The 22057-nt window shown below is 38.7% G+C and overlaps 1 protein-coding gene across 1 annotated transcript in view; it reads left to right on the top strand.

Moving 5' to 3' along the window:
• The window catches only part of LRP1B (LDL receptor related protein 1B), a gene marked incomplete at its 5' end in the record, with an annotated part of 5941474 nt that overhangs the window by 1873301 nt on the left and 4046116 nt on the right, over positions 1 to 22057 (top strand). The window contains one exon of the mRNA XM_044073672.1: positions 10879 to 11028. Within this exon, the coding sequence (XP_043929607.1) occupies positions 10879 to 11028 (150 nt within the window). The remainder of the gene's footprint in view (positions 1 to 10878; positions 11029 to 22057) is intronic.

Raw genomic sequence — 22057 nt, 5'->3', positions numbered from 1 at the left:
GTGGGTGAGTAATAGTTCTGATTTAGGAATAGTGGGAAGTGAGCAGTTCAGTTGGGTTAATTTGAGAGTATTTTTAAACATTACTGCAACACCCCCAACACGTTTGTTGAGCCTATCCATTCATATAATGTTGTAGCCTGGTGTTAGAATTTCTGTATCCTTAATGTGGGGCTTTAGCCAGGTTTCAGTTAATGCTAATATATCTTGAGAGTAGTGGGATAATGTAGCATGTAGATCATTGGTCTTATTTAGGTCTTAAATATATATTATATACATATATATATATATATATATATATATATATATATATATATATATATATATGCACATACGAAGAGATGAACACATGGCCATGTATATGTTGAACTATACAGATGTGTATACAAACATATGCATGAGTATACATGTGTATGTACATGTAGACATATATAGACCTATTATATGTATATAACCATATTCCTGTCATGTGTAAACCTCATGGTTGTGTATACCCTTCCAGATGTATCTCACTGTATGTATCTGTAGGTATGGGGGTTGCCCTAGGTGTGTATGTATAGTGTGTTGGTATGCATGTACACAGTTCTGCCAAGTGGCTGCCCTACCCAGGTGTTTATGGACAACTGCAGACCATACCTGGCAGGATGTGCAGTTCACTGCCTCCGGCCATTGACATGTGGACAGTGTCTGCCAGGGGTTCCATGGGCACATCCAGGTGCAGGCCTCGATGTGCTACTCTCACCTGCTGATGTCCGCTGGTACCAGGCCCCTCCTGGGACTGGCCAGGACCATGTGCATGTGGCCTAGTGTGGTGCGGACAGCACCCCCCTTCCCCTGCACTGCCGGGGTTGGTTCTGCCACTACGGGAGCCCCTTGGTATCCTAGCATGTCCACATTGACTGCCAGCTTTTGGTGTTGCTGGCCTACGTCCACACAGCCATCACTGCACTCCCACCACACATTCAAGCACGGACAGACCATGATCGATGAGGACCATAATCTCATCAGACTCTCTCTCTCTCTCTCTCTCTCTCTCTCTCTCTATCTCGGTCTCTCTCTCCAGTAAATGGATTGAGCTTCTTTGAATAGATTGCAGCATGGATTTTGTAGGTGATGCATATGATCAGGTGATGGCCTCTGCACAAATCAGTGTCCTCCACTTGCTACCTTCATGCAGTACGCTGTGTAGTACTTCCAATTACCACTGTCATGGCAACCAACTACTATAAATCCCTATACCATTTGGGCGTGGTCTCTTTACCTTTCCTGTATGATGGACATCATTCATGTGTGTGGGCATCAATGTTACAGACAGCAGGTAGCAATAGCTCTTACAGGAGAACCTGCATACTCAGGCCAGCTACATATTTGTAGGAGGTTCCAGCACTATAGACAGAGTGTGAGTAGTGTTGTTGTATGCATTGTATAGTACTGATGTTCTAGGTTTTGTGTGTACATACTAGTTTAACTTGGAATGCAGTCTTTCTGCTTAGCTCTCAACTGTGGGCCTATCCTCTTGATGGCCAGAGGTGTGCCTATTATGTTTTGTCTGTCTACCACACAGGTCTTGTGTCAGATATATCACTGGCAGTGTGTGTGTGTGTGTGTGTGTGTGTGTGTGTGTGTGTGTGTGTGTGTGTGTGTGTGTGTGTGTGTGTGTGTGTGTTGAGTGCTATTAGTACATGGCTACATCCATTTCTGTTTCTAACTTCATATTCCTGACTTAGGGTATGTTGCAGTCTATCCTGTAACACCAGCGACTCACTTAATGTATGCCAACAGTTTTACACATATGTGCCTGTGCTCCAGCCTCTGTCTTCCACCTACATACCAGGCTTTGCACATATGACATGCTGTCAGGGGTTGTTCTGTAGTTGGTTGTGAGTATGTCATGCTGCCATTCCTGCCATCAATCTACTGCTGTTGTGTCCCCCACATGTACTGTGTGGTTGGGGCCATATATGTGTGCGGACTTCACTACAAAATACACATGTGCCCTTATGCACTGCAGAGGCCAGTGTATGTAACAATGGTATATGGCACTGTATTACTGAGTCTATGGGGGAGATGCACCATAACTAACCTAGGCTGTTACAACATGTGGGGGTATCAGGGCTAAGCTGCCTTAAGGTATCTGGATGTACATTACCATACAATCCACCTTGGGTAAATGCAGGACTACTGCCTCCTGCCATACAGACTGTTCTGTTTGTCAGTTATGCCTTGTTATGTAACAGTTACATCCCATTGTGTCAACTGAGGTCTTTACCCCCTAGGGATTGTGTAGAGAGTGTAGATCTGCATTACTTACTGTTGATTGTTTGTATCCTGTGGCCCAGTCTCTCTTTACTATTGTACTATGTGAAGGCCTCGCCCTGGACAGCAACATATGTAAATCTTTCCAGACTACTGTATTGGTATAACTGTTTCACAGTTGCATTACTCTGTTTATATGATTATCAGTTTCTAAACAACTATATTTCATGGCATATACAACTGTAATAGTACAAAAAATAAAGCTTTCCCATGTATGCAAATCTGTGTGTGGTGTTATGTCCTTTGACCTCTCTGTGGGCATATGCTGCAGGCAACAAATGCCATTTGTATGGGTGGATCATACAGCGTCCAGTTGGTAAGGTGGTAACTGTAGGCATAGTGGCTGTTCTATATTGTGTGCTCCTTCTACATATGTGTCTTCCTATACATATCTCTGTGTGTGTATGTGTAGTTACATATATATATATATATATATATATATATATATATATATATATATATATATATATATATATATATATATGTATCTGCATATATGTGTCTGTGTATATGTATCCTAGGGATGTTGATTGCTTCCACATTGTACATTCCCTATGGGAGCCAGACTGTACTGCGTGATATGTTGCTGATACCAGCCTGACATCATACAGGTGGGATGGAGTACTGTTAACATCTTGTGCCCATGTCGTGTCAGGTACTGGTTATGGGATCTGCAACAGTTTGTAAAGTATTGCAGGGCAGACGTGTTTGGTTTTGGGGGAGATACCTATTCGTACAAGACATATGTTGTTTGGGGCCTCTCAACTGCATTAACAGTGCATGTGGGCAATTATGTTTTTGTTATGTTCCCATTTTTATCTACACATGTATGTCTGTATATAGCTATATATATATATATATATATATATATATATATATAGATAGATAGATATATAGATATATAGATATATATATATAGATATATCTATTTAGATATTAATACACACACACACACACACACACACACACACACACACACACACACACACACACACACACACACACACACACACACACACACGCGCGCACATGCATTTACATGTTGAAATACATTCCCTGTACTGTTGAATGACTGGGCTGGATGATATGTTTGTGAAAACATCACTTTTATGTATATCTGACATGGCTTAGTGGTAAATTACTTTGGATATGGTGTGCAGGGTTCTGGGTTCCAGACTTGCAGAGGCTGTTTATTTTGTTGCTGGGCAGAACAAGGGCAGTTGGATACAGAGTGATTAAGGCACTTTTAAGCAGTTGTAAATGGGTTTGCGCAGGTTTGCTCGAGGTAAGTACTGCTAACGTCCGGTTACAGTTTTTTATACTGATTTAGCTTCTCAATTGCTTAACCTGTGTAGGCATTGCTTATCCCCATGCAAACAGGCTTAAACCCGATTACTGCTGCTTAAAAGTGCTCCCACTTACCCTATGCTATTTTTTTTTAAAAAGAAAAGAAAAAAGGGTTGATAGGAGAGTGGTGAAAAAGGGGCACAAAGAGGGAAAAACAGTAGGGAAATTAGCTAGGGATGTGCAGGAAGGTTGTAGAGAAGGTCCATAGCTGCCCATTTCTTCTACAGCAACAGCTCTGCATATACACTGAATTTGGAGGGAGATTTGAACACTCAAACCCCTGAGAGATGGGTGAGGCAACAATAATATGTTGTGATGCCAATTAGACCAGATTAACTGTGTCCAGTGGACATGCGTGTGAAATGGAGAGCTATGTATGGGGCGAGATTTTTTTTTTTGGTAACAGATCACGCTTTTTCTTTTTTTTTTTCAGGTGAGAGTGGGATGTTGGGGAGGGATATTAGGTATATTTGGGGAGGTAGGTTGGGTAGGTTAACAGACAAGACAAACAAGATGCATACAGGGGCGATATATGACACATGTGGGGGGTAGACACCTTGATGGGGAGTGGTGTTTGGACATCGGAAGTCCATGAGCCCCCTAGTGGAAACAATGGGACTGAGATCACCACCCATGGGAAGTCACCACTGCACTTTCACAGCTCCAAAAGTAGCTGTGCTGGGGGCTGAGTCGCAGAGCCATGCCGACCCACTAGTTGTGACACACGGCCATCGAGCTGGTGTAGCAGATCTCCAACATCCCTGCAGAGCTCACTATACCCCATAACACAGACCTGGTGATGGGCGACAGGTTCCTGTCCATGCTTGCTCCCAGGGGGGGGATGAGCCCCATCCTCTGAGGTAGTTCCACCTGAAGGTGGTGCAGGACCAATGGATGAGGAGTTCCCGGGTTAGGCTTCAGATGTGCTGGTGCCCTGTACCATGGCCAGCTGAGGTGGGACAGGTGGGTCTGCTGGGACCAGCCTTCCCAAATGTGCTATAGTGTTTAATGTTTAGCATCATATGTGGGTTAATAATAGTCAACACATTCCAGGGTAAGGTATAACAGCATGCATAGATATTCTCATTAACCCAGACACCAGATATGGAACAATTTCATAGCAAAAGGAACACATGCATATATGGGACCACAGTGGTAATAACAACAGCATTCAGGTACATTGATGGCACCATGCCACCAATGTTTAAGTATTTCAATATAGCACATGCATGGAAACAGGTTAAAATAATTATCAGCCAATAAGATATATGTCCCAACAGAACAGTGCAGTCATTGCATACCAGTTGAGGTGGGTATGTAGTTTATTGTTGGAGATATGGTGGGGGGAGAGAAAGATGTCAATTAACAACTAGTATAGTCTTGTAGTCAACATTACTTTCCTAGTCAGTGCTCTCTGTACCTTACAAGTATTACTACAGTACCCTTATAGCCTTAGTTTGGACAGTGATTTGGCTGTCATCATCATTATACATGAACTGGTTTTAGCTGCAGTATAATCCCTTACCTGGTATACCTGTGGAGGAAATGTTTGTTAACACTAACAAACTGTTTCTACACATACTCACAGATTCCAGGTTGATGTTGTGCACATAGCTGTCCACCTCTTTCTGCACAGACTCTGGCCATGTCTTGACCACATGCAGGTGAACAGGTACATATCTAGACTATTGCCCTCTTCAACCTTTAGTGACTTACCACACTCTTACACCGGCTTTCCTACACAGTTATATTATGTAAGGCAGTGTGGGTGACAGTGATTAGTGATACTTTATTATTCAAATCAACTGCAACACTCACAATTCCATACAATACCAGAGTAAACAGTACCAGTACAGTGTATCAAGCTTCTTTTTTTTTCTTGGCACAGTGTTTGTATCCGACGTACCTGTTGGAGCAGTGTTTGTTAGTACTACCTGAATGTTGCCACACAAAGTACAATATTACACATTAGTATTATGCACATATATCTCACTCTGTTACTGTACACACTCTAGTCACAGCTTGACAACATGTGGGTGTAGATAGGACATACTTGACTTATTACTCTCATAACAATTTCAGGAGTTGCTAGAGTGACAGGTTTGTTCTTATAGATGTGTGGCAATCAGTGGTATTCCCTGTTTGCTGCCTAGACATCTGGGATCACCCCACACCAGATTCCACATTACTATTATACACATACATCTCACTCTGTTACTGTACACACTCTGGCCACAGCTTGACAACATGGGGGTGAAAATGGGACAGACATGGCTTCTTACTCTCATAAGGTTTTGGGGAGTTGCTGGTGTGCCAGCTTTGTTCTAATAGATGTGTGTCAGTCAGTTGTATTTGCTGTTTGCTGCCTATATGTCTGGGATCATTGCACTGATTTCCCAGGGGGGCAGGTTGACAGGCAGCAGATATGGGCCACTTTACTGGACATTCTAGACATATCTGTACAGTTGTGAGATATGATTCTGTATGCATACTACTACCACTGCCAGAATTCAAACCATGGCTGTGTGTGCTCAAAATACAGTAGTTCACTTCTCAGTTGCATGTGATATTCAGATTTTGTTGTCTGCCTTTTCACTGCTTTCTGTCTATGTGTCTCTCAGTTGTACTAAATGGCCTTTGGGGATTACACCGGCCATATACAGGCATTCCTACACATTCTATTTATGGTGCACAGTGTGGGTAACAGTGATTATTACAACTACTATTACGTGATTGCAATTCTACATTACCATATGATGCCAGAGTATACACATGCAGTCCAGCAGTTAGACTTTTATTGTCAGGCTATTACACATTTATTTACATACAAACTATATGAGACTCTTCCTGCCATATTCTCTGGTGTATGTAGTACTTGCCTTAAACAGTACAGGTTTTATACAGGCAATTAATTTACTAATACTTTTAGATTTATTTCCTATGACAGTACATGCAAGAGTATTACTGACCTGCCTCACGTCACAACCTCTCCAGGCGACTTCCGTGGGCATCCTGGTTCATGGCCCACTCACATGCAACTGTGGAGGACATAAGAGGAATATTTAGCCATACCTATCCATGATATACATGAGCTGGCAATTATTACACACATGGAGTGATACTTACACACAGCTGGGACACCCCCTGCCATTCCAGCCTCTTGGATCCACTGCTCCAAGAGGTCCCCCTTATGCCACTTCAGGCCGGCATAGTTATGCCTGACCTGCTCACCAGTTAGGGGTATGCCAGTGGCACTGATGAGGTCACAGGCAAGACGGTCCCAGTCTTTGCCTTGTATTGGGAACCCTGGTACTGGCCCTGCAGCAGTCTCTTCTCATAGTCTTTGACCAGGAGTCCTGCCATGACTCTGGACTCCTGGATGCACCAGCGCTGCACCTGGAAGTGCACCCCTTGTCCCCTTTCTGCCATAGTGCCTGCAAGGGGAGGCTACAACTAGTTATGAGATGTATTTCTACCTGTTGCATTTAAGTAGGGCTGATTTCCCGTACTTTTCCGTGACTGGCCAGTTTTGAAAAGGCTAGGCTATGGGCAAACCTGCTTACCTAAGGCTGGCATTGCTTAAAGGGGTATAACACTGGGCACATTGAGTTAGCTGGCCTACACATTGCTTAGACATAAGCTGGCTGGCCTGTGCAATGCTTAGCATTGCTTACATTAGATTTTGCATTATATTTTCTTTTTCACATTGATTTCTTATTCATTACATCTTATATATATGCCTGGTATCCATTATTCATGTGTGCATACACTGCATGGTGTCCTTGTGTTTTACCGAGGACTTCAACACTCTATTGCAATTACACCTCACATCTGGGCTTACTGCTGTACTCCACTTCACATATTTATGTTATTTAGTGGGTTATAGAACATATGACTGTATGCTGATTCCTGTCACAGGTTCAATTTGATTTTTGTATAGTGAGGACTTGTTTGGTGATACCTCATTCTTCTGTACTGCTGTGATGACTTGGTGGTTAACTACTGTGACTATAGTGTATAGGGTCCTGGGTTCAAAACCTGAAGGCTGTTTATTTTGTTGCTGGACAGAACAAGGCCCGTTGGATACAGAGTGATTAAGGCACTTCTGAGCAGTTGTAAGCGGGTTTGTGCAGGTTTGCGTGAGGGTAAGCAATGCTAACCTCCAGTTAAATATACTTACAGAGAGTTAGCTCCAAAATTGCTTAACCTGTGAGCCTTGCTTACACCCATGCAAGCAGGCTTAAACTCGCTTACTAGTGGTTAAATATGCTTACTACTGCTTATTGGTGCTTACACTTGCTTACTAATGCTTACTCCCACTTACAATTGCACTGATTTAGACAGTAATATCTAATGGTTCTTGGGAAGGTGGGGGATTTGGAAGCTGTATGGAGTTGTCATTCATTACATGTTTTACCTTACATTTGTATCCATGATTCCTTTGTACATATACTGTATGGGGCACATGTGCTTATCTGGGGACTTTACAACATTATGACACTGACACCACACTTGTACATTTAATGCAGTACTTCAGTTCACAAATATATGTTATTTTGTGGTTTATGCAACAAAAATATTGGTATTAATGTGATTTGGCATGGAAAATGGAATGTGCTGCAGTGGGACTTGAACTGGGAATGCCTGCTTGTAAGGCAAATGCTCTGCTCACTACACTATTGCTATGCTGCTTCATTTGGATATATCTTCCTTGTTATCCTCTTCAGCCATTTAAGCTGCATTAACCAAAGCTAAGCGATGGACACACCTGCATACCTATGGTTAGCTTTAATTGGATTCTTAATAAAAAAAAAAAAAAAGGTTTGTTGATTTGATTTGAATTTACTATTGCTGTTGTACATGTGAGGGAATGTTGCTGGGGATATGCGGACACCTATATGCGGTCTCGCACATTCCTTTGGCCTTTCTGCAGTTCTTCATTGTGGGGACATGTATATTCTGAGAACTCTGCTCTCAGACATGCCCCCTGCACTCTTACACACACCGTGTAAGATTAGGAGCTCAGGCAGCGTGCCTTCATTATTATGCATGGCCCTCTACCTTCCTGCTCCTAAATGGCCACTTCCGTGCAGGACTAAGCTAGTCCTGCACAGAAAAATAGTAAATCCGGGGGTTGCATTGGGTGTAAGTGACCACAGAGAAGGTGTTTTGGAATCTAGGCCCCTGTGCAAGCCAGTTAATAGATAAGCCATACACTGAAGTAAGACACTTACACTGAGAACAAGTCTTTTGGGAATACGGCGCAGGATTTTCAACACTGTTCTCTCTCTGCCTGCTTTGATTCTAGCTGGAGAATGTAACTTTTACTTTTAAGCAGTGTGAAATGACTCATTGTTGTCATAACTGATAATCTGTTTTATAGAGGGGTCTTTCTAGGTGTGTTTCTCTTTTCTGAATATTTTCTATTATTGGTCAATAGTTTACTTTTTACATCCATTTCAGAACTGCAAAGCCATGTAGTCTTTTCAGGACTGCGTAGTCCAAGCTATATCCTGGGCTTAAGGTGCCTCTTATTTTGGGATTCAGAGGCAGAAAGAGAGAGAGAGAGAGAGAAGGATTACTTATGTATTTTCTTTCTATACACCTGTACATCATGTACAATGTCAAGCAATGTGTCATCATTTTGTGGCATAGAAGATACAATGCCAAAAGGGAAGGAACAGCCAAAGTTACCTTTCACCCTGTTTATTACCTACAAGTAGAGATACCACTAAATTAGGCTCACTGTTGAACTGCCAAATTAATGGTTAGTTACCCCTTTTCCTATGAGATGCAGATTACATTAAAATACTTACATGTTGCCATTCACCATTTCTTGCTGGCATCTACCTAAGCCTATACTGCAACTCATGTAAGTTATCTGTTAGAAGTTGGAAAGCATAAGGCCTTGTGAGTCAGGGAAACTTGATAAACTGAATATATATTTTTTTGTTAAAGTAGCAATTGTTTGTTGCTAACCTAACTTCTAATCAAAGCAGGAAACCATGAACAAGATAACATTATTATGAAGACGTCAAATATCAAAACATAGATGAGCATGTAAGGAAGCAGACAGTGACCATCAAAAACATTAATCCCCACCATAAGTAAATACATAAATAATGTTCTTGTCTGCCTATACCACCCTTTGCATACACCATAAATAAATAAATATACATACATATATATATATGCATAATAAAATAAAAATAAATAAATAAAGGCTACGTGTATGTTTATTCACTAGGGACTAAGCCTGCAGATCATAATTTCAAATGCCTACGAGTATGTATGGCTTTACTAATCATAAACAAAAAAAAAAACTTGAGAGAGCTACAGTGAAACAAAGCAGTAACACTAGAGTTCTGAAGCTGTGATACTAACCACTGGACTAAGCAGCTTGGCAAATTCTTCGGTAACTATGCATTTTAAACTGCTGCGGTATATATTCTCTGGAGCCAGCTTGTGTCATCAACTTTATTTTTCTTCAGTGTTCCAAACCTGCCATCTCTTTTCCTATTAGGACAAGAAGATATTCAACAGCTTTGAAATTACATTATGTTTTGACTGGAAATTAGGAAGCCTTGTTTATTACACGTTAACGTGCATATCTAAACATGCTTTTTTTTTTCTTTTTTTTATTGATAATTTGTCAAATATTACATGAAATCAAAAAAGAAAATGATATATATATACAATTGTAAAACCTATAAACTTTAAAAAGATTATATAACTATATACATTGGTGTCTGTTAAGAAGAAAGCTATAAATAAGTTTAAAGTGTAACATGAAGAATGATATATAAGTTCTAAACATGCTTTTGATTTTGGAATGTATTCATCACATCCTCATTTGTGCAGCCATGTTTTTTTCCACTGGATTTTTCAAAACATTTCCAACACTCAGCTGCTGATTGGTTTAGTATTCATACAGTTGGCATAATTTTTCCTCAAGTGTGTTCTTGCTTAACTTTTTTAAAAGTTAAGCAGGTGTTTCATTTTCTGAATCCATTAAATTGCATAAAGTGTTTCTGAATTTGACTTTTGCTAATTGTATTAACTCATTTTTAAAAGGGAAATGCTTTGTACCAAGTCATGTGAAATAGCTCATTGACAAATCAAAATTAATTTGTGTTTACCATAACGTAAATAGCCTTTTAATACCATGTCATTTTAAAGTGGAAAATTTTATAATAATGTTTTAATATATCATTTCAGGACTATCAATAGATTATCAGGAAGACAAGTTATACTGGATCAGTTCAAGAAATGGAACTATAAATAGATGTAGCTTGGATGGTAGCAACCTAGAAGTAATAGAGTCTTTAAAGGAGGAATTAACAAAAGCTACAGCCTTGGCCATTATGGGTAAGTGTAACTGCACTGTGCAGTAGGTGTTAATAAATTATGTCCTGGTGAATTCAAAGTGTGCATTTATTTAGAAAAAATATATTTGCAAGAAATGTTAATAACTGATTCTTTTCTACTAATGTGAACTTTTTAATTTAACATTTTCTCTTTTCTATTTGAGCACAACTGCAGTATAACGTGTAAAACAAGGATATTGTGCTGAGATAGCAGGATGGTGTTTCTTCCTTCCTTATTTATTTTCTTTTTTTTAACATTTTTATTTGAGAAATTTAATATACAATAAAGTTAAATGAAATGAACTCATTTTTTCTTTTTTTTAAAAAACAAATAAAATAAAATGAATTTTACATGAAGTAATAACATAACAGTGAACAATATATAACTATATACAATATGTTCACCATAGATCAATACATTTAAAATAATTTATAAATATGTAAATGATATTTACTATAATATAGAACTACTTTTGTAAGGAATCATATATTTTATTCCAACTGTGAAGAGAAGAAGTATTTTTAGAAATTCTATTCCCGATGGTTAGTTTGTTTCAAACAAGAGACTTCATTAAGAAGATTTTTTAATTCTTGTAAAGATGGAGAGGAATTAGATTTCCAATTTTTAGTGATAATTTTTCTTGCTATAGCTAGCATAGACCAAATCAAAGGGTAATCAGATACCTTAATACAAGCTGGAACTGGAGTATTAACTAATATTAAAGATTTAGTTAAAGTAAAGTTGTCTGTAAAAATAGCTTGCATAAAATAATTTATATCATCCCAAAATGTTTTCAATTTGATACAATCATAGAACATATGAGACCAACCAGCATTTACTTTATTATTACATCTCCAACAGTTTATATCTTTTTTCTCAATTTTACTTAATGTATGAGGAGGATTAAAGGATCTATTTAGATATTTCCAGGAAAATATTCTCCATCTTAACGAGGAAATAGTCATACTTGATGATTTCGAAATATTGTATTTGTCTTTGTCTGTGGGAAAATAATTATTAATGGAAAAGTAAATGTTCCATTATTTTCTTTTTGTTAAGATATGCTGCAGTTAGTGGGATATTTCAGATGTTGTGTATTGTGAAACTATATAAAGGTAGCAATGGAAGATATTTTACTGTCACAGCATTGCCGATGGTACACTGATACCACACTGCTATGGGTGATGATGTACTGCCTTAATATGTGGCTTATTACAAGACTAGCAATTGTTTCATGAAGAACTCTGCATTTGTCATCTAAGAATTCTAACTCATTGTTTACATCGGACTCTGTCAAGTGGGAAGATATAACAACCAACATGGAAGTTACAGAACTTTCTTTCACTGAGTGCTTAATTGATCATGTATGCTTAATCATTGTATAGTATTTCATACATATTACATACAATGTTGCATTAAATTTCTGGCTATATTGATGTTATATTATTCATTTTGATCACAAACAAGAAACAGTATAATATTCAAAGTCACTACAAAGCTTTTTTTCACTTAGCTTTAAAAAAGTTTTTGTCTGGGACATGAATTTGTGTTAAAACTTTTGATAAACATTTAAAAAAACAAAGGTCTGGTTGCCAAGACTGTCCATAAAAATCCAGTTACTCTATATGTATTTGGCATTAGGTGGAAAGAAAAAGGATTAGAAGAAAATGTATTGGTGGTTTTCTGGTGTTATGACCTAAAAATGTCTGCAGCATGTCTACGTATATATACAGCCATCTTGCAATTCATACAATCTGTTGAATTTACAGATTGTTGACAAATGGTATAATTATAAGGAAGTTTTAAACCTTGGGTTAATGAATATTGTTAGACAATTTTCAATTACCACCCATGACATCTTACTGTGGGATTCACTAAACGTATAATAATGAGGCTGGAGAGTTAGTATATTATATATATATATATATATATATATATATATATATATATATGTGATAAAAATCAGATTTTAGTAATTATGATATCAACTGTTTGCTTTGTATGTATGACACTTTGTATTTTGTTAGTAGCTGAGGTATATGTGAACATTAGCTTTATATGAGGGTCACTGTTGATGTGACACCCCAACTACATGTGCATAAATAGGTAAAAGGGGAGCTGAATGGATGGATATACATCTTTATTAATATCTTTATCGATATGTTTGTGTTGTGTGTGTGTGTGTGTGTGTGTGTGTGTGTGTGTGCATGAACAGATAAGCATACATGTTTCTACAATTCTGTAACACTCACACACATACACACACACACACACACACACACACACACACACACACACACACACACACACACACAAACCCACACATGCACACATCCACACATAAATAAACACAACTGCAGAAATCTAAATCTCAAGCAAAACAAATTAATCTGTGCAAGTGTTGACTCAGCTTTGGGGTTTTGCATTCTATTTGTTGTATTCTTCAATGACATAGTAATACCTACTATATATATATATATATATATATATATATATATATATATATATATATATATATATATATATATCAGGGATTTGTTACACAAATTAAAAGAAGGTGATTAATGAATGAACAGTGGTACCTTTTAAATATAAACATTTTATCAACAAATATGTGAATGATGCTTGAAGTGAGCAATTTTTTTACATAGGCAATAAAATAAAAAAATAGCATATGATATGCACTTAATAGAATGTTGTACCAATTATATGTGCACTTATTTATATGTACTGCAAAGTACATATCATTTTGCACCAGCATTTGTTTTTAGTGTGCCAAGCTGAATTCCAAAGCATCAGTGATTGATGCTGTAAAGTGTAGTGACCATTGTGTGACTTATGTCTTTTCTATAAGTATTTTGAAATTGTGGTACCTTAAAAATATTCTTTTCTGTGAGGTAGAGTGATCATAGAGTGAGTATATGCAAGAATTTGGAGTATTTGTAGTAGGTACAAAGACACCTACAAAAAATGTTTTAGCAGTCTTTTTTCTCCAGAATTTCATTATTTGTATTTTGTATTTAGTGTCTTCTGAGCATTTCTACATCAATCATATATTTATTACATTTGTGTCATAATGTTTCCTTTTAGCTAATACAACTCACATTCTCCTAAAGACAAACAGAAAATGAATTTTTATTTAATAATCTCGGGGCACTTTTTTCTATTGCTCTGTTAAGAAAATCTTTGTTGTTATATTTTATTTACTGAGTGAATTATTTTCTGTTTCTCATATGCTGTAAATTGTCAAATGGGCAAATTTAACACATTACTACTAAAGTTTTAAAATGGATTTTTCTGAAAAAAATAAAACTTCCAAATCAAGAAATTAAGTCCAACAAAGCCATTTAATCTCTGTGGATTTCATTTTGTTCTTTTTCCCTCTAAAAAGTCAATTGGGAACTTTTTATACATTTGAGTACTATGAATGTCCAAGAGTAGAGTGAACAAATTGATTTCTTTCATTTTGTTTGAAATTCAACTGAATGATGATGATGGCAGTTATCTAAATAGTATTTCAATTCTCTAATAGGTTTGACCTTTTTAAATTAAACTGCTGCATGGTACTAAGTTATGGGACAGGTAAAATGGTACCAGGAGCTACCTCAGCTATCTCTTCATAGCACAATCATGATACCAAAATAAAACTGATTAGCCATGCACATTATTTATCGAGACAAGGAAATTAGCTGGTAAAATGAAACAACAGTGTGCCTACCCCTCTCTGTACACTGCTTGATACTGAATGAATAAGTATAGTGATTAGCAGTAACATGCTCATGTTTACATACCAGTAAAGAAATGGATCTATTAAGAAAAGAAGCACCTTTTGCACTCCAAGACATGTCTGTGTGGAAACCTGGAGTTATTAGTATGCAAACCACTTCCCCAGCAAGAAAATCAGAATTGATTTAATACGCTGCTTGGAAGGTGTCCGTTTCATATATATGTTGCGTATTGATGCATTGTCAGGGTGCATTCCTTAAATCTCTTAAATGTGCAAGCCACTGTCCTGTCTATTAAATGGCTTCCAGTTATCCCCAGTCTGTACTAGGTTATGTGTTGTGTCGGACACCATTAATGATTTATTTACAGATAAACGAATTGACTTGAGTGAATATAACTACTTAAACTCCATGGCACCTATTATTCCGTCAATCTTTGGCATCTGAAAAATTTATAAAAGTATTGAGGAGCCACCAGTCAGACATGCCAGAGGTTCAATAACACACTCATGCTCCAGGTTCCCTGATGACAAATTAAAACATTTGGTCACCCAAGAAAAACACATTTGTAAAGATTCTTGGGATTTTTTGGGGAAAATAAATCTTGAGTTCAATAAAAATTGTTTATTTATAACTGCAGATGTTCAGGATTTATATTCCATCATCCCTCACTAGCAAGGTATTGAATTGTTTCCTGAATACCTGATATGTAAGGATATCTGCCAGGACTATGTTAGCACCTATGAAGCTCTAATTGAAATTGTGTTGAATAAGAATTTTATATTGTTTGAACATGAATACCAACATCAATGCACAGGTGTAGGAATGGGTTCCGCGTGTGATGGACCTTTTGCTAATGTTGTAATGACAACATGGGAATACAATTTTGTGTTCAGTTCAGAGTTCATAAAAATTTGTATGCTATTTACCCATTTATTTCTAAAACAAGATCCTAAGGAGGGCCACTGGCATCGTATGCAAAACCCATTTTAAAAACATTTTGACATGAGGCTGCAATGAAAGAGGAGGAGAATCCATGGGCAAACATGCTAAATGGCTGATAAATGTACCTTGATAGAAGAATAAGAAAGGCCATAGGATAGTAACTCACAAGAATATTTTAAATATTGTAAAACCAGAGAACAGCTAGTCCTGAATGGGTGCTGGTTATGTTGCTGGTACCAAGTAAAAAACCTTTTCAATTTATTAATATATGATTTTCTAATAGCAGGCTTCCTTGCCTCCATTAGTACCTGCTGTACATCTTGTAAAAACAGGTGACTAAAAGGATTAAAACCTTATCATCCATGTAGTCATTTCAAGACAATTGATGTTGGCGTATATCAAACACACCTAGTTTTTTGTGAGTAGATCTAGTCTGTGAGGAAGCTTCTGGCAATCAAATGGCCAATTGCAAAATAAGGGAGAACCTCAGTTGGCTGGGCTACAAGGTAGTCACCACAATGATCTTAGGGGATTCCTTTTTAATCTTTAGAACTACCTCAGATATTATTGGAAGGGTTTGAAAGACATACAGGAACATTTCTGTCCTAAGAGCACAAAATGCATCTGTCTTCCAGGCCTTCTTGCATGAAGTCCTGGAACACAATTTTTCCAGTTGATTCTTCAGAGAAGAGGCAAAGGGGTCTGCTAGAGGAATTTTCCAAAAATATATCAAATCCTGGAAGACCTCCTGTTCTAATTTGCGAGGGTCTGCCCTGGTCCTGCTCAGATTGTCTGCTATACAATTTTACTCTGACAGAATGTAGGATGCCTATAGAGTGAGACTGGGCTGGAAAGCTATATTCCAAGCCAACATGGCTCGTCTGCAAAGGGGGCATGACCTGGTTCTTCCTTGATTGTTTATATGTCACATTACTGTGAGATTGTTTTTAACCACTTGAAGATATACCGGGGACCAAAGATGGTTCAAAGAGTTGAGTGCCTTGATCAGGGAAAACACATCCTTTGCATTTTTGTCTTGCATCTGTCTATGGTGTCCCACACTCCTGCACTTTTTTCTCTCCTGAAACTCCTCCCCAGTCAAATTAATAAATGTCTGTCGTGACTGCTTTGGAGCTTGGGGGAGAAGAGGAGACCTGGAAATAAGGATAGGTGTTGTCTCCATCAAAATATTTATTTTCTGGCAAACACCAGCACTGGGATCAGAAAAGATAAAGGATGTTAATGCTAATACAAAGAGATTTAAGATACCACTGTATCTTTCCCATGTGGAGTGAGGTATCACCTTGCACTGAATGAAGTCTGAGTTAAAATCCTTAGAAACAGATCAAGATAAAGATGTATTTTTTCCTGTGGAAAAAAAATGGTTGAACTAATGTGTTTATCTGACATCCAAGGGACACAGTCCTGTATGGGGGAGTCAAGAAAGACTTTTTAACTTTCTCTGGAATCCCAGTTTGTGCAAGAGATCTGCCACCAAAGACAACTTTATAAAGACTCTACAAAGATAAACAAGTCATCAAAATATGGAAAAATGTGGATCCCATGTAGCTTGCAATGAGCTGTAATCAGAGATAGACACTTTGCAAACATTCTTGCTGCAGTGAATAGTCTATAGGACACACAGACATCTAAAGGAATGCCTGAAGTCTGGAGAAATAGGGATGTGATGATAATCATCTTTTAAGTCTAGTGTTACCAGGAAACTTGAAAGAGGAAGATGATTTAACAAGTTATAGAGTGACAACATTTTCAATTTGGGTGCTATCACAAACAGGTTTAGAAATGAAAGGTCCAGAACTGGTCCCCAAGCATTTTCTTTCTTTGGTACTAGGAACATCCTTGAATAAAACCACATCCCACCTGGAAAGGAGGAACTGGATCTATCACTCCTTAGGAGAGCATGTGATGAAGATTGTGAGGAAACAAAAGTGTCTGATATGCAAGATAATGAATGACCCTCTGGAAAGGAGGAATTTCCTCCCAGTTACATCTGTAACCTTGATGAATGATCCACTTGTCTGAAATAATCTGTTACCAAAGAGAAAAATGGAGATTTGGACTTTCTGGAAGAGTAACAGAGACAGGGTTAGAAGGGTTCACAAGCCTTCTTGTACTGTCCTTGACTTTGGGAGGTTTGAGACTTCTTTTTGGAATCCCTTTGCCATTTCCTCTTAAACATCTGTTTTCCTGAATTCTATCGAGGCTGTTTATTCTATTTTTGCCAAAATTAGATGAGGAGAAAGAAAATCCTTTGGACAGTTTGGAACAGGAGGGCTGAAAAATCTTAGATATTCCCTAGATCAGCTTGCCCCTTTCATCACACTTTTGATCATCTCTGCAGAGTAGAGGTCATACAATAAATCTCTATCCAAAGGAGGATTTAAAATCTCATCTTTTACATCACCTGGGAGGTTCTGAGAATGCACACAAGCAAATCTCCTTAAAACAGTACAAGTGACCATCGCCCTGGAAAAAAGTATCAATAGAGACATGCAAATACTGACCTGTACAATGAAAGAAATTAAGTTATTTAAAGCATTGTTTTCTTCACAAGAAGAAACTATATATAAAACATTTCTCATACTTTCACAGTTTGTCAAAACAAACTTTAACATATGACCTGACAATTCAAAATTCTGAAAATCAAAGTTGTTGAAAAATATAATTTTTCCAAAACCTATCAATAATTTTCCCAAACTTATTAGAAAAAGTAGGACTAGAATTAGCAACAGTGGGATCAGCTAAGGCTATAACTGCTATGCCAAGTTTGGGAATAGCGTCTACAAATGTTAAACACTAAGGAAATTATACAGCCTATCTGCCTTTTTGGGACAGCTGGTTATCAGAGAAATTGCAAGCAGTAAGACACACATCCTATATCTCAGGGATTACTTGCATAAAATTAGACCCTCATAGTAACAGCCTGCATATCATTGCTGGAGCCGTCATTTATCCTGACAAAGTGCTCTTCAAACTATCTGGAGATAGACAGAGATGAGTATATTTTTCTGGCACTTCAGAGTTGTGTACTGGTAATTGTTGTTTGACTAATTTTATACCATTGCTGGCTGACGTCAGAGTTGTGCACTGTTATTTTTGCTTCACTGTATAGTTTTTCAGATCTCTGCTGAAGGTACCCCCCCCCCCCATTTCTCTGTGTCTTAAGTTGGTATAACTGGTTTTACATCCTGTGTGTTATCTGACTATCTCAAGGATTACTTGCATAACATTACACCCTCATAGTAACAGCCTGCGTACCATTGCTGGAGCTTTCCTGTGTCCTGACAGAGTGCTCTTCAAACTATCTGGAGATATACAGAGCTGAGTATATTTTTCTGGCACTTCAGAGTTGTGTTCTGGTAATTGTTGTTTGACTAATTTTATATCATTGCTGGCTGACTTCAGAGTTGGGCACTGTTATTTTTGCTTCACTGTATAGTTTTTCAGATCTCTGCTGAAGGTGTTGGATTTCGCATACCCACCCTCCCTATTCCTGTCTTGTTGTTTAAATTTGGAAGCTTTTGCAGTTGCCCGCCCCCACTGTAGATTTGATCTGGGACACTCCCCCCAGTCCATCTCTTTACCTCATTCTACCTAATAGATTCCTTCTGCACTTGTTTTTAGTCATTTTTAATTTACTTGCATTTTTTAAACTGTTTGGTCTAACATTGCTACATACTCAAGTGTGCTAGCTTGCACTGCATTTGAATTGTTTTTACTGCTGTTTTAGCTACTTTTCTATAAAAAAAAAAACCTTTCCTGTAACTAGTGTAGTCCAGATTCAGATTTGCTGTATCCAGGACTGTATGTAAGCTTCTGACCCCCCCCCCCAAGCTTTCTGTGTTGGAGGGAAGCCTTCTAGCTTATCAATGGGAGTGGTAAGCACTAGGTAACCTATCTAGCAAATAAGGAGTGGTTCTGGCCCAGAAATTGTAGTTATTGGCCATTTGGGCAGTTTTTCCATCTCTCTCTCAACTTTCTGATTTAAAAGCCTGCATTTGCACTTGTTTCCCCCTTTCCTGTAACTACTTTAGTCCAGATACGATTCTTAGTTTTAGCACTTGAATTTGCTTATTCGTGATCAGCACTTGTTCAGAACTTGTAAGCACTAAATAACCTACTAATTACTACAGCACTCAACCTTCCTCATTACCTAGAGGAAAACAGTTTTGGTACTTACTTTCCTCACTTGCTTAGAGAAAAACAGCTCTTGTACTCACTTTCCTCACTTATCTAGAGGAAAATAGTTTTTTATTCAGGCATGTCCAAGGGTCAGCTCCCAGTGTTCTCTCCTGTCTATATGATGAATCTGGACATCTTGGGGCAATGCATAAATTGTCTCATGTACACAGACAACCCTCTCCTCCTACCACCCAAAACTACAACCTGTGAGAGATGCACTTATCTAGCCAAACTGGAGGTAAGGCTCTCGACAATCAAGACTGAACTTGACAGTCAAGAGGTGAAAGTAAACACTTGCACCACACCACACTCATCACATAGTCTCACCAAAATCCACACATAGTAAAACAAAAACATTTGCAGAGGCTCACAATAATAATCTGTCTAAGCAACAAAGACCTCCAAAGCAGAAACGCAAGCATCCTCCATCCTCCAACACAACCCAAATGACACATAGCCCGCAGGTTCAGTGTGCCACACAACCACAGCCAATAAGGCAAAACAACATACCCAACACACTAGTCATTGGTGACTCTATAGTCAGGCACACTGTTGTTCCCCTCACCAGGCTAAACAAGGAGAAGGTTACTGTCAGCTGCCTGTCGGGTGCCAGGATCCGCCACATAACCCACGCACTCAGGTCACTCCACAACAAGTACAAATATGACTGTCATTGTCCATGTTGGTGTGAATGACCTGAGATGTACCTCCCTGGACTACATGAAAAGAGACATGGAAGAGCTCTCTGATCTTGTAGCCCAGGCAGGTATGACGCTAGCCCTGAGTAGCATTCTGCCATCACCCAGAATGATGCCGCAGTACAAGGACAAAATGATTGACTTCAACAATTGGCTAAGCTTCTGGTGCCATTCTAAAGGGATCCAGTATCTGTCTGCCTGGGATGATATGATCGACAGACCACGATGCTTTGCCAGAGATGGCCTGCACCTGTCACCCCTGGGATTCCAGATACTTGCTAAGGTTCTTGCCACCCCTATAGTGCCTTTTTTAGGCAAGGTTCAAATGACAAATTCGCCACCATAACAGAAACAGGCAAGCAAAAACTGAAGGTGAGGAACTCACTGCTAGAAGTCTAAATCTCAAAACGCACGCACTCGAGGCACTCCTTAAAATGGTATCTGTGCAGTGACTGAGACCTGGTTCAAGGCTCCAGGGAGCACCCCTGCACTACCAGGCTATAACTCATACCACACTTTTCGGCACTTTAACCTGGACCGTAACACCAAAGGCGGAAGTGTGTCCATATTCATTAAGGATATCCACACATCCAGGCTAGTTGCATAATGCAGCCGAGGTTATCCAAGTGCAACTAACTCTGGGCAAAACTGCAATCCAAATTGTAACTTGCTACAGATCACTCACCATGCCCCAGGATTCCCACTCCTCTTTTCTTGATGTACTGGAAAATATTAGGGTTCAACCAAACACCCTAATAATGGGCGATTTCAACTATCCCACCATTAACTGGGAAAACTACTTATGTACCAACTCCTTCACTCAACGCTTTCTGGAATTCATAAACTCCAATGCCCTGGATCAACTTATCCACACCCCCACCAGGGGCAACAGTATCCTAGATCTAGTCATTACCAACATGAGTGACCGGTGTTCCACACCTGAAGTCAACGCCTCATTGGTCTGATCCGACCATAAGCTAATTACCCTAGATATCCACATCCTGCCCCCACCCCCCCACCCCCCACCCCCCCATTAAGGAAACCATGGTAAAATATTTCTCCAAAGCCAACTTCTTAGAGACAAAAAAGATTACTACCTCAGCCTCCAACAAACCAATCAACAAACCCCACAAAAATTCTGGAGTGGGATAAACAAACTTCTTCAATCAGGCCACACCACCACTCCAAACCCAACCGGTTTCAAAAGTAACAACTCCAGCCTGATCCCTGATGCCTTTAATAACTACTTTACATAAGCCATTCAAACCCTGGCCAATTCTTTACCTCCTCTCACTGCTTCCCAACCAAATATCTGCAATACTTTTTTACCTACCTTTCAAATACAACCTGTATCTACATCTTTCGTCTATAAGCTACTTCAAAAATTGAAGCCTTGCACCCCTTCTGCTGACCAACTCCCATCTGAATACCTAAAAATAGTTACTAAAGCTGTAGACT

This window comes from Protopterus annectens, chromosome 6.part0, assembly GCF_019279795.1.
Source record: "Protopterus annectens isolate FY-2018-M chromosome 6.part0, PAN1.0, whole genome shotgun sequence".
NCBI classification, from domain to species: Eukaryota; Metazoa; Chordata; order Ceratodontiformes; family Protopteridae; genus Protopterus; species Protopterus annectens.
Note: the sequence above shows the minus strand (reverse complement) of the source record. Positions and strands in the feature narration are given on the sequence as shown.